This window comes from Leuciscus leuciscus, assembly GCF_965113295.1.
Source record: "Leuciscus leuciscus genome assembly, chromosome: 13".
Taxonomy (NCBI): domain Eukaryota; kingdom Metazoa; phylum Chordata; class Actinopteri; order Cypriniformes; family Leuciscidae; genus Leuciscus; species Leuciscus leuciscus.
Window position 1 is genome coordinate 18,938,989 of NC_138737.1, and position 13,498 is coordinate 18,952,486.

Consider the following 13,498-nt stretch of genomic DNA (forward strand, 5'->3'; position numbering starts at 1 on the left):
AGATGAATTTTAACCACTGATTCTTCACATGCTCGTCCTTGGGCAGTGAAAAAAAAAAGGCTTTACCTCCACATTGTAGAGCACAGTGTCTTCTCGACATGATGCTATCCAGTATCCACAGGAATCAGCTGCAGGTTTGAGGGCTTATGACTCAAACGATTCATTTAATTGACTCAGTGTAATCTTTCATATCACAGTCTCCAGTTTATTTATTTTTATTTTGCAAGATAATTTATTTGTCACAAGTACGCCTTTTGAACACACTCTTGTGTTGGGCAGGCAGCAACAAATCATGTGTCATTAGGTATGTTGCTATAAACATTAATTTTACTAACTTGCTGTTGCTTTGCCATGAGTAGCTGGTTGACATGAAAGAGAAAAATGTTTCTGAACGTCATGTGACTGGGTTTATTTTAAGTGAAAACTTCAATAGGCCTACAGTTAGGCCTATTTGAAAATATAACATTTCAATACAGTTAAAGGCTTTATTTAGAATGAATACAAACATTTCAACTGGAAACCTTCAGAAGACCCGACAGCTTCACTGTCTGGTCAACGTTCGGTATCAGTTCTTGCTCAAAGTCCCAGACTCTTTTGTCTACAAACAGTTGGTCTTTGGTAAGACGGCCCTGCAGTGGGACTCTCACATGAACAATCCTTCATACATCAAACGGTACATGGTAACAATCTCCCATTTCTTTCAAAGTGGAATGCACTGAGGTTTGCTGCACCTTCCTTGGGTTGACAATCATCTTTGTGGGATTGTAAATGTTCTTTCGATCAGGCTCTCTGTAAATGTGCTCCATGATATTGACACCAGGAATATTATTCCATTCTGCTCGTTTGAACTTCCCACTGTCCTCAAACTGTGTTTTGGGGAATATGTGGTTCTCTATGAGGAGCACCCCAACATTGGGATGAGCAGACTGAAGATCCTCCATAAGAGATGGTAAATTGGTGTGTTTGTACGGCATGATGATCTCATCAATAACGTTCAGGGGAATGTACCTGGATTGATACATGTGCCTGTAAATGCACTCGTTGAGTGTTACTAACTGACCATAATAATGGACATCGCCCTTGTGCGTCTTGATGTTCCAGCCTGAGGACGGGTGTAGAAACTTGTCGATAGGCCATGAAACAATCTCCAATATCCCCTCTGTTTCATAATGTTTTAAGAGCTTTTCCAGGTCTGTAATTTGTAAGACTGTCCATGCACACCAAAAACAGTATGCCAAAAACAGTTACAATAAATGATAGTGAAAGAAGTGCCTTAAATCTGTATTTTTATTAGTCAAAAACAATGCAAAATGTTAAAAACAAACAAACAAACAAACAAAAACTCATAGGTTACAGGAGCAGGAGCATCACAATGGGGCGTCAATGAAACAACATCCATTTTAAGTTTTATTTTCATCAAAATTACCATATTGGTCATTTCATAGGTGCATCAGACTGGTTTCTTAACTTAAATACACAAATAATATGAATAAACAAAGGTATAAAGACATTCACGTGTTTCCTTGTTGAATTCAACTCTCTTATTTCATCCCTCAGACTAATAAACAACAAAAAAGCTCAACATGATGCTTTATGACAATTTAAAGATATGATTTAACCTTAATATAGTGCTTTTCTCTGTCGGTGTACACAAATATTTTTTGTAATTGTTAATGTTTTTTCTTATAGATTTGACCATGTTTTCCCCCCTGATTATGTTTGTATGTTGTACAAATAAATAAATAAATAAATAAAAGCTTGGGATTTCACTTTCATGGGTCATCAAATCGGATTTTCATGTTCAAACACAACTGAACTAACCACTCTTATGAGATGAAAGTATGTAGTGTACGTCATGGTCTTGCATTGTACTATCAACAATAAACAAGTACAACAAAAAAATCTCACGTAAAACAACTGATGAAGACTGATGTAATAAGATGTAATTAACAGTAAAGCAATTAGGTGTGAATTGCCCTAATGTGGGACATTTTTTGCACTTCAGACTTCTGTGACATATTGTGATGTGTAACCAAAACATTAAATCTACACCCAATACCATTAAAAAAAACAAAAACAAAAAACAGGATGTGTCCTAATCAAATCAAAAGAGAAAATTCAGATAACCCATTCATAAGAGAAATTATAGACATATTATTGCTCTTATTGCAAGTCGTCTGAGAAAATCTGCAGCTTCCTAATGTGGGACACTGAAAAATCTATGATAAAAGACCAAAAATCACATTTATACATGTAGAATAGTAAAATCTTATTTTATTTTAGATTCGCTGGAGAAAAGATTTAGGGACATTCCATGCCCTGGCCAACAGTCTCAGCTGAGGGACCCCACCATCCTCCACAATCTGCCTATACTCCTCTATGGCTCTTTTCTTTTATAGTTTCTTTCTTTTATCCTTTCCCTGTTTCTGCCTCTCTTTCTGCATCTGACAATCTGTCCCTGTCTTTCTCACCTTTGCCATTGTGATCTGAAATACATTTAATTGAATTAATCAGATGCATAAAATAAAGTGGAATGGCTTTATTGGTTTTACTGCGTTTTTAAATTCAGAGCTATTTTTCATTTTAAGTCATGTACCTACATTTTACACACACACACACACACACACACACACACACACACACACACACACACACACACACACACACACACACACACACACACACACACACACACACACACACACACACACACACACACACACGCACACATACACACAAAAAAAGAGCCTTCAAACCACCCTCCAAGAATAAAAAATTCACATGACTGTAAAAATCTGCATTAACAGTATTGTAATATTGCATTACAAGACTAAAACCATGTAAATAACCATGTTTGTCCCACAAACCATGCCCGACCACACATTTTTGACTCATTGAAGTACTGTCCCACATTAGGCTGATCATGCTGTCCCGGATTTGGAAACCACATTTCCTAATGTGGGACACTAGGAAATTTAAACAACAACTTGACTGGCTACAAACAAAGAAAGAAACTGAAAATTTAAAATTGTTAGTCTCGTATTGCTTCCGATGATTATAAAAAAGCAAGTAAATGTAATTATGGGTCGGGGATCATTTCCTTGGACAAATGTGTTTCAAGTTAAATAAAAACAATGTGAAAACCTCTTAGAATATGTTGAGTGTTTTTCTGTGCAGCTAATGAAAATTAATGTGCTGCCAATGATAATGATGAAGATTATGATTTGGCTATTGTGATTGAATCCGCCACTGGTGGACTGTAAAAGAATACAGAGAACTGCTTATCAGTGGCTGTCAGGGCCAGCAGTCCAATCCCTTAAAAAAAGTTAGTTACTCGTGCCGTAGAACGTTGTATCAGGGCAAAAAGAAAGCTCCACTGGACTCCAATGTCAAAGGATAACAAAAAATGACCGTTTATTCAGGTCCCACAGTGAAATCTTTTTACAGGAGTAATAAAATAAATGTTTCTTAAACCAAAACTAATGCTGTCTGATATTTCTAAGACAATATAACGTCCATAGGCTACGGTAAGAAAACTATATCGCTCAGGTCCTAGTTCACCGCTGGCTCCGAGCGTCCAAAGTCAGTGGGGCGGTAGCCCTAAATTCAACCTAAACCCTGAGCTAAACAGAAAATGGTTTTCATTGTTTCCAAATCACAAAAACAGCATTTATAATTCAAATTATATCAATGATCGTTTTCTGTAAACCTCCTTAACATTACTAAGAAACATAACTGAGAAATAATAATCTTTTAATAAAGTTATGTTTGACTACTATTAGCAATAAGCTATTAATGTAGTAATATAACCCTTATAAATCAAATATAAGGTTATTCCATATCCCAAATAATATGTACAGTGTTTTGGCTCCTATAGTGGCTGTGTTTACATTCCTGATTGGGACACACTGCTTCAAGGGTGTGCAGTAAGTTGGAGCCGTTTGCAAGCTCACAGTGATCAAACTATAGGCAAGGTGTCTGTTGCTGTAGTTGAGTTGATACACGAACCAGATGACAGAGGGGGTTTTAATTGTGGTCAGCAGGGCCATTTAGCCAGTAGGCTAATTGTAAATGGCCACTCAGAAGGTGAGAAAATATGAAAGTAACAGAAATTTCTGGTATTAATGTGGGTTTGAAAGTAGATCAGTGTTTAAATGACGATATCAAAGTGTTCGTCTAAAGAATAAGTGAATTGATCAAATAAGCAGAAGCAGTATTATTGGATTAACAGTTGCTAAATGTAAAATGTGTAGAAAGGCATCTGATTAAACAAACAGCTTGTTAGTGTTTTGAACGTGGAGGAATAGTGTTGACCATGAAAGAACTAGGAGCTGATGTTTTGCTTTCAAAAGATAAGCTTGTGATTGGCTGAAACAGTTTGCTTATCTGAATCTGGTGTGTGCTGTGGCTGAAACGGCCAGTGCGACAGAGACACGATCTGAGTGGAAATTTGTAATGTCTACATTCCCTGATGTGGGCAAAAGACAAATATAAAATGTGGTTGTTTGAAAATACATGTCAATTCTGGCAAATGTATTAAGTTGGGCTAGAGTCAAAAGAAAGTAAAATGAAACTATGATAAAAGTTGATGAGAGTGCAGTGTACCAGTCCTGAATGCCTCAGAGTCTCTCTCATTCAATGTCAACTAAAAGCTGTTATCTGAGCCTGTGTCATAAGTGATAATAAGCTATTTATAGTAAGGCACAGTGTTTTAGTTGAAAACCATAGACATAGGGATGTTAAAAGAAATCATGCTACAGGCAGTTCAGATTTCATACATTTAAAGGGAAATTTGTAAATGTTTTAATGAATGACTTTAAGGAAGTCTTAAAGGATAGAAATGACGTTTTTGACTAGTTTAATTCAGGGCCAGTAACTTCGTCTCATTTTAGTCTCCACCATACAGGGCCGATGGCTCCGGCTACAGATGTAACAGTACATGCCAGAGGAGAACTGCTCATAAATGCCAGAGGAGAACTGGCCCCCGACTGAGCCTGGGTTCTCCCAAGGTTTTTTTTCTCCATTAGGTCACCTGATGGAGTTTTAGGACACCATTAGGTCACTTGATGGAGTTTTTCGGTTCCTTGCCACTGTTGCCTTTGGCTTGCTCAGTTGGGGATATTTTGGGGATATTTAATTTAATTTTATCAATCAATAAATTCCTCTTGAAACAAACTTTGTTGTATTATTTTAATTTAATACTGTGAAGCTGCTTTGATACAATCTGTATTGTGAAAAGCGCTATACAAATAAACTTGACTTACACTGAATAGACGGTTGTGATAACTAAATTCACTGAGTATAATCTCAGTATTGCGATTTTGCTGATTTTAAGATGTTTAATTCTGATGTCAAAGATTCTGTTATGGGGAAGAGCGGTTACCAGTGTGCACGAAGTGATTACTCAACGACGGATAAGATCCTCTTTGGCCAACGAGGGCAACCGCCGACACTGGGCATCTCCTGAATGGAGATGTTTTATGTGAGATGGGTATGAGAGTGGATTGGATGACTGTGAGGCCATCAGAATCATTATATCATTAAGGGGAGATGAGCTGTGAGAAGTTACGGCAGTCTGACACAGAAATGTGAGTTCCTCCATACCACTCACCAGAAACCGCATTCATTGGATGGCTTGTTTTTCATTGTGACAAGTGTCTGCAACTATGCCAGGGGACAACACCCTAATGGAGATTATAGATAAAGAGCTAATTGCAATGGGCTTTCAAGAGCCAGCTGAGACCATGAGGTGAATGTAATTATTTGTTGTGGAGACAGTAACAAAACTTTTTATGATATTAGTTGCATTATGGGCAAGCAAAATGTATAGAAACCTATATGTCCTGGTATTTATGATTATAGATGATGTCTGTATTTATCTGAGTAGTGACTGCGGGTCTAGCCCATGCTAGGAATACAGCAACAGTGCTTGCTTATTTAGCCGGCTTCCAGAGAATAAATATGTACTTGTTTTGTAATGAGTTAAGTTGATGATAAAACCAAATTAGCCAATATGAATGATAGATGTGTAAGACATGTAAAGACAGCTATGTCCAAAGGTTCTGGAGCTTTTGTAGATTCGAGAAAAGTCTGGATAACAAAGGTGAATGATCAAAGGTTATTGTAATGAATTTATTATTTCATTTTGTCTAAGTTACAGTCTTAGGAGGCTGTTGAAAAGATTATTTGTGTATAGTGAGAGAGACTGCTTGAGTGGAGGAAGGGATGATACTCTGTCTGTCTTTCTGTTATCAGCCTGCTAAAGCAAGCTGAAGAAAAAGAATGATAATGAACCAAAACAACCCAGCTGACTTTTCTAAAAAAATTAATAAAAAAAAGAATAATGAACAGATGTGCTTTGAAACTGGTTAAGAGACCATGTAAAATTAGATAAAAGCTACAGGAAAATGTGAAGTTTAAAATCTTATTTAAAATTTAAATATGTAAACGCCAAAAGATATGAATATGAGAATATGAGCGGTTCATAGTCAGGTATGCGTGTGTGTGTGTGTTGGATGGTGACATCATTGTATGTTTTATGAGTGTTAATTCATGTTTGGGGTATGTGTTAGTTTAGGGGAGCTATTCTGTCTCCATAGTGTGTATATGTGTCATTAACCTCTGGAATGAGTGTTTTACAGATGGGTTAAGGCAAATGACAAATTTTAAAGAAGCCAAAAATCTGATGAAAAGACAATACAGAACATGGGGCAAGCTTTAAGGTGATTGGTCATCAAGATTATACTGTAGATGTCTGGTAGATTATAGTGAACAAAGGCTGAGAATGTTGTTTGACAGACATTGACCAAGTCTGTACACCACGACCTGACCTGACAATTGATGACTTTAGCCGCGTTTCCACCGCAGGAACTTTCCCCAGGAACTAGGAACTTTGGGCTGGTACTCGATGTGTTTACACCGCAGGAACCAGGGTCTAAATGAAGTTCCGGGTAAATATTTCCCCCTCCGATAGTCCCTGCTCATGAGGTAGTACTTTTTAAAAGTTCAGGAACTTTCAGGGGTGGGACCTGTGCGCTGCACAAGCTGATTGGTTGTGTTCACGCCGCATTTTGGTTGGATGATTCCACGCAGCATTTTATTTATTTTTAACCTCCCTTTTAAAAAAATCTATTGCGGTTCGTGTCGTGGCTTCATGCAGTAAGAGTTGTCTGTCTGCAAATGGAATTTAATAAAAAAAAACTGGTGAACTGGCGACGAGTTTCAGGCTTTATTAAGGGTATTTGTGGAAGAGGAAACTTTCTGCGCGTTCGTCCCAGCCATCTCACGGTCAATGTCCGCAATAGCTGCTAACATACACATTTTATATCTAACGTTAGCATTACGAGCTTACTGAACACGCTTTATCAGTGCTCGTCTCTTTTCTGCCACAGCTTTTATTATTAAGTCATTATGTTTACACATTGTCATCTATTGCAAGGTTAGGTTAGTAACAAAAAACTATTTACAAGACTGTCACTATTTATGATTGATAGACGGGGTTCAGGCTTTTTTTAAGTGTATTTGCGAAAGAGGACATTTTTTTTCGCGTTCGTCCCAGGCATCTCACAATAACTGATAACATACGTTGTCTAATTTTATACGCATACGAGCTTTCCGAACACGCTTTAGTATCAGTGCTCGTCTATTTTGTTTTGTTAATTACCTCGTTAGTAAACCAATAGGCCTACATAACTGCAGCACAGTTTGAATCTCCTCCATACTTATAAATGTGGCGCAACTGATTATGTCCGTCGCAGACTGGGAGGAGCAGTTGCGCGCAGTTTACCTTCCCGGTACTTTAGACCGCGGTGTAAACGCAGAAAGCAACCGGTCTGGGGCAAAAAAAGTTCCTTTGAAAAAAGTTCCTGGTACAAATTGTTCCGGGTAATTTCGGTGGAAACGCGGCTTTTGACATTGAAAAATGTTTGTAGATGACTGACTTAAGAGACCAAACAACAGGCCTGAAAAGCAGGATACGCGGTGAGACTGAGGGCCGCTGCCCTTCAAATACTTCGATAAGAAGATGAGATTGTGGCTTGGAGTGAAGAATGTAATATTTTGTTTCAGAGGCAGAGAAAGATGTCTGGGGGAAATTTGGCTGAAGGACGGCATTTGGGTTAGTGTTGCAAACTTTGTTTACCAAAAAACACTTATGTTAAATTGATGCACGAGTTGGATCATGCATCAAAAGGGGGATGGTAACAATTGCCATACCAAGGGGTTCACATTTGCTGAAAGCCATCGCACAGGTGGGACAATAAATGTTGGGAGGACACTGGGTTTAACTGGGAAAAAGCCCTGCAAGAAGTCATTCTTCTCCCTAACAAAATTGCTGTCTGTAAGTGTGCTAATAACAGGAAATGTTTCAACAGGAAACTCCAGGTTTGTTACAACGGGAAACGCCAGGATTTGGCAGCGAAGGCCGCGGCAGCACAGCAGACAAAATAAACTATGTGTACTTTACTATCTGACAATAACATCGACATCTGTTTTTCTTTACAGAGCATTCAGACTTTTGATACAGGGCCACACCCGCGCAGTGAATAACTTAAAACTCTGAGTGCTATTAAGTAGGCAAGAAATTATCCAGTGATAATGTTTCAGTTTGTAAAGTGAGCAAGAAATGATCTGGTGATAATATGTTTCAGGTTGTTGATTCCACAGGTCAGACCAAAAGGGACGACCGGCTAGACAAGCGGTCACTAACAAAAAACAAAACAAAAAAAAATCCTTAGGGTCTGCATTCACAGGTGACAGCAGGCAGGAAATGGTTCACTCCTCAAGACAAGGTTGCAAGGTTGGAGATGTGACACCTAAGTCCAAGCATCTCACCTTAAACTACACCAGCAACCTCAGCGACCCCACACACCAACCCAAAGCATAAAGTGAGGGATCAAGGACGTGCTAGTAACGTACCTCCCTTGCCAACGAGGGAAAGCTCATTGCAACGACTCGTAAAGAGTCACCCTGGTGAATACGGAATGTCCATGGGGCGAACGAGATGATCAACACACCTGGAGGAGGATGTGGACCAACTTATGGTTTAAGTTTAGCAGAAGAATCTGTTTTGTGACGATTTTGATGATTTTATTTGATTAAATCAAACTAGGGCTTAGTATTGATATAGATCTAATGATTTGATTTGTGCAAATGTTTTCAGGAAAAGTAGAAAATCTATTCAATGATGTGAAGTATGCGAATGACAAATGGGATGGTTGGTTCATGACTCTCTGGGGAGGGTGGCATACTGGGTGATTCAAACCGTACTGCCAATTTTAGCAGTAGGATTGGCGATATTGTTATGCTTGCTATGTATTATGAAATGTGTTTCCAGCTCAGTACAGAGACTGGTGAGAGCAGGGATGTCTGTTCAATTGGAAAATGATCCTGATGATGATGATAATGGTGAACACAAATGTTTTCTTTTCTTATTTTTCTTATTTTCTGAGGACGATGATACAGTATGTAAAGAGGGTTAAAAGCAGCAGTCATCCGTGTTACGAGGTGGCGTACAAGGACGGGGTTTGAAATGAGGGATTTTTATCTACTTTTTATTTCTTTCGTATTTCTGTATGGCGTGTTGAATCAACCAGGGGTGTTGAATTGATATGTTTTTCCTACTAATACAATCTATACTATTTCTTGTTTATACTGAGGTGACTGAGGGTCGGACCTAGTGTCGGGAGTGCAATAACAGTGTTTATTCATTTAGTCCGGCTTCAGATAAAGCTTTACTTGCTTGCCAAATAATTAAAGGACAAGTTCGGTATTTTACACTTAAAGCCCTGTTTACAGATCGTATCTGATGAAATAGAACGGTTAAGATTAAAATTTGGACACATGCTCCTGTCCCGAGAATTTTAGGTTTATTTCGCTTTTGTGGACCTATTTTGCCAAACGCGTCACACCTGTGATTCTTCCGTTGAGAGCTTGAATAATAGACACTCCAGCCCAGTTGGTGGCGATAATGCACCTTTGCCAATTGCAAGCAAACCACGGGCATTTCATTGAATACACAGAAGAAGCAGAAGAAGAAGCGGCGGAGTAATACCGTAAAGGTGCTGCGGTCTCACAGCACGTCCTATTAAGTCAATGGAGTTGGACAAAAACTACGATAAAACCTGTTGGAATGCATCTTTTTCAGTGATTTTTGATGGAACATATCAGTGAACACCCCTGACCACTCGGTGAGTTTCACGTCTTTGTAAACGAAAGTTTAATGTGTTTTTAGGACGGAATCTTCCAGTGCATATAGACAACCATTGTGGGGGTGGGGTGGGGGGGGGGGTGGGGGAGCGAAATAAACCTAAAATTCTCGGGACAGCAGCATGTGTCCAAATTTTAATCTTAACCGTTCTATTTCATCAGATACGATCTGTAAACAGGGCTTTAAGTGTAAAATACCGAACTTGTCCTTTAAGGGCCTATCCTTACAAAACAGCCTAAGCTTTTTCCTTTTAATCTAGAGTGATCAGGTATACGGAAATCAGTGGAAGATAATTTAGCCTAGGGGGGTTAGAGGGGTCGTTCTATTCTAAATCAGCTAGATTTGGCCATGCTGGGTGAGTGGAAAACTACAGAGGAAAGACCTTGAAGAAGGATTTCCTGGGCTGGGTGTGTCAGGTCTCACGGGGTAGCTGCTGTGATTTTGTGACTAAGCCTCTTGCAAGAGAATAAACATCTTTTAAAATACAATTTGATTCTTGGTGTCTCTTATGCATTGGGGATGATAGTTTAATTCTTGTTTTTGCCACAACATAGATTACAAATATCAAACAAGTGTGCTTTTCCAGCAGTGCTGAAGGAGTACCCATCAATGGGTTCTTGGTGGTTGCTTTCCTTTAACTATTTGATCCAACTCATGGGTGGAAAAAAGTCTTGCAAAAAAAAAAGTCATAAGCACATAATAAAAATGTATTACAAGCATAAGCACAGGCATTGCGACGAAAGGGTTTTTAAGATCACAAGAAACAAAAATGTGCACAAGTTATACCTTGCAGGCTATATTTTTCAATGTTGTTGTTTATGAACATCAGAAAAAATCCACTTGAATCACATTTGCAATAAAGTCTACTCAAGCCTGCTAAAGACATACTCATTCAACATTACAGTTTTACCACATAATCACATGCAAATTTCAAATATTCAACATGTTGCCACTTTTTACAGAAGCAGACGTTTTTTCTTTCCGTCTTTGTGTAGAAACAGTTCTGATTATATATATACACACACACAACGTCCTTTGAATAGCTGGAAAGCAATTAGAATTACATGAAGTAAAAAAAATAGGTGAATGCCTATGTCTTCCTGTTGGAAATGTTCCTATATGTTCCGTTTGCCTTCTGACATGTCCTTTGGTGTGCAGCAGCAGTCTTTATTATTTTTGTGTCAACAAGCTTTCTTCTCTTTTACCTTCCACTAAAGTAAATGTTAATAATTTAAAGTTACTATTGTCCCCATTGAACAAGACTGATTGAATAGAACTCTGTGATGATGACAGTGTGTTTGAAGTTGAACCTATTCAGAAGATGATGGTAGAGAGATGTGATCCAGTCTTGTTAACATTTCCTGGGATCACCAATCAAAACAAATATATAAATATTGCCTTCAGAATTAATTATGTGTGGCATATATTCAACAAGGTACTGGAAACATTCCACAGAGATTTTGGTCCATATTGACATGATAGCATCACACAGTTGCTGCAGATTTGCTGGCTGCACATCCATGATGCGAATCTCCTATTCCACCACATCCCAAAGGTGCTCTTTTGGATTGAGTTCTGGTGACTGTGGAGGCCAGTTGAGTATAGTGAACTTAATGTCATGCTCAAGAAACCATTGGTGGTAAAGGTTCTACGATCTATTCAGGCCTACGATGCTTTTGAGAAACGTAGCCCTGGCCAATTGGGCTGTCAAGGCATATTTGTCAACTGCCGCTCACTGGATATTTTCTCTTTTCCAGCCATAATCAGTTCAACTCTATGGTTGCGTCTGAAAACCCCAGCAGATCAGCAGTTTCTGAAACACTCAGACAAGCCCGTCTGACACCAACGAACATGTCACGTTCAAAGTCACTTACAGTAAATCACCTGATGCTCAGTTTGAACTTCAGCAGATTGTCTTGAAGTAATGCGAGTTATGTAATCAGATTACTTTTTTCAAGTAACTATTTACACATTACTTTTAAATTGAAAATATCTGTTACTTAAAAAAAAAAAAAAAGTAATGTAAGCCCATTTATTGACTAACACCTCTTCTGGCCCCATTTTGAGAGAAATTGGTTGTGAGGTGCAGAGGTTTGTGTGCGGCGTGCACTGTATAAACATGATGGTTATTGTAGCAATAAACTACACTAATGTAAGAATGCATTTACTCATCACAAAAACAGAGTCAGTATTCCTCAAAATGAATAAAAAAGTGAAATGCAAACTCAGAATATTGCACAATCCTGCAATAATTATGTTAAATAATACAAATATACTTTATGTATTTAATCTCGCTTTATTAACCAATGTCTTTGCTGCTGACATTTGATGATCCGATTCAACCATATGAATAAGTAAAACATCACATTTGTGTTTCTTTTGTTGCTGAAGTAAGAGTGTTGTGCTTCTCCTGCATCCTATTCTCCAGCAATCCAGAATGGCAGCACAGCTGAAAGGTTTGTTTGGCCAATCTAACTCTTATTGTTAGTTAAGTACCTTCTAGAAAACTTTTCAGGTGTGAAGGAATAAAATGAATGACTAACTCCTCATAACTTCACTGTGGCTGGTAGAGTAGAATTGATGAATAATATAATAGTAATAATAATGTCTATCTACCTAAAAAAATTAAAATAATTCACAAAGAGCTTGTGCATAAATGAGCTATGCCGAAACATAGAGATCCACACAACATTTGTTTTCTCTAAACAAATATAATATCAATAGGTTATTTATCCAGTGTTGATCTGGTTTCTATTTGTATCTTCAACAGCCTTGATCACACAGGGCATTTAACATAAGCCTTAAAACATACAGATCCAATATTATCCACATTCTCCATTTAGATACTTTTTCATAAGATTAGTTTTTTTTGTTTTTATCGAGATCTGGTATCGGAGTATCAAAATATTTTCTTTTGACAAATCCATATAACATTAAAATTTTCCCCAAATTCAGTAATTTATGCTTATTATTTCTGGATTTACAAATCTGCATTATTTTGCAGAATTATAAGTTATTTGTCATTAGCACGCCTTTGAACACACTGTTGTGTTGGGCAGGTGGCAGCAAATTGTGTTATTAGGTGCGTGGCTATAAACATTTTCATTTCCCCATCATCATCTTTTTGCGCTGCCATGAGTAGCTAGTTGACATGAAAATTTTTTTTTTTTTTTTATGTCATGTAACTGGGTTTATATTAAAGTCCCCCAGTAGTCAACTTTATCCCTTAAAACTCATTTGATCACCAAAATGACATTTAAACGTTTAAGTGAAAAATTTCAGTAGACCTAC

General features: G+C 37.9%; 2 protein-coding genes across 2 annotated transcripts in view; one reads left to right on the top strand and one right to left on the bottom strand.

Annotated features, from left to right (window-relative positions):
- Positions 1–13,365, top strand: part of hmcn2 (hemicentin 2) — a 149,202-nt gene extending 135,837 nt beyond the window's left edge. Inside the window, exon 82 of the mRNA XM_082187968.1 lies at positions 11,290–13,365. The gene's annotated coding sequence lies outside the window, so the exon portion shown is untranslated. The remainder of the gene's footprint in view (positions 1–11,289) is intronic.
- On the bottom strand, positions 149–1,867 carry LOC309512812 (uncharacterized protein; the record flags this gene model as incomplete). The annotated part of the gene is given in 3 exon segments (XM_082188542.1): positions 149–659; positions 663–1,207; positions 1,822–1,867. Coding segments are annotated over 3 exon segments (741 nt in total). The 3' UTR covers positions 149–509.
- Positions 13,366–13,498: the final 133 nt, after the last annotated feature.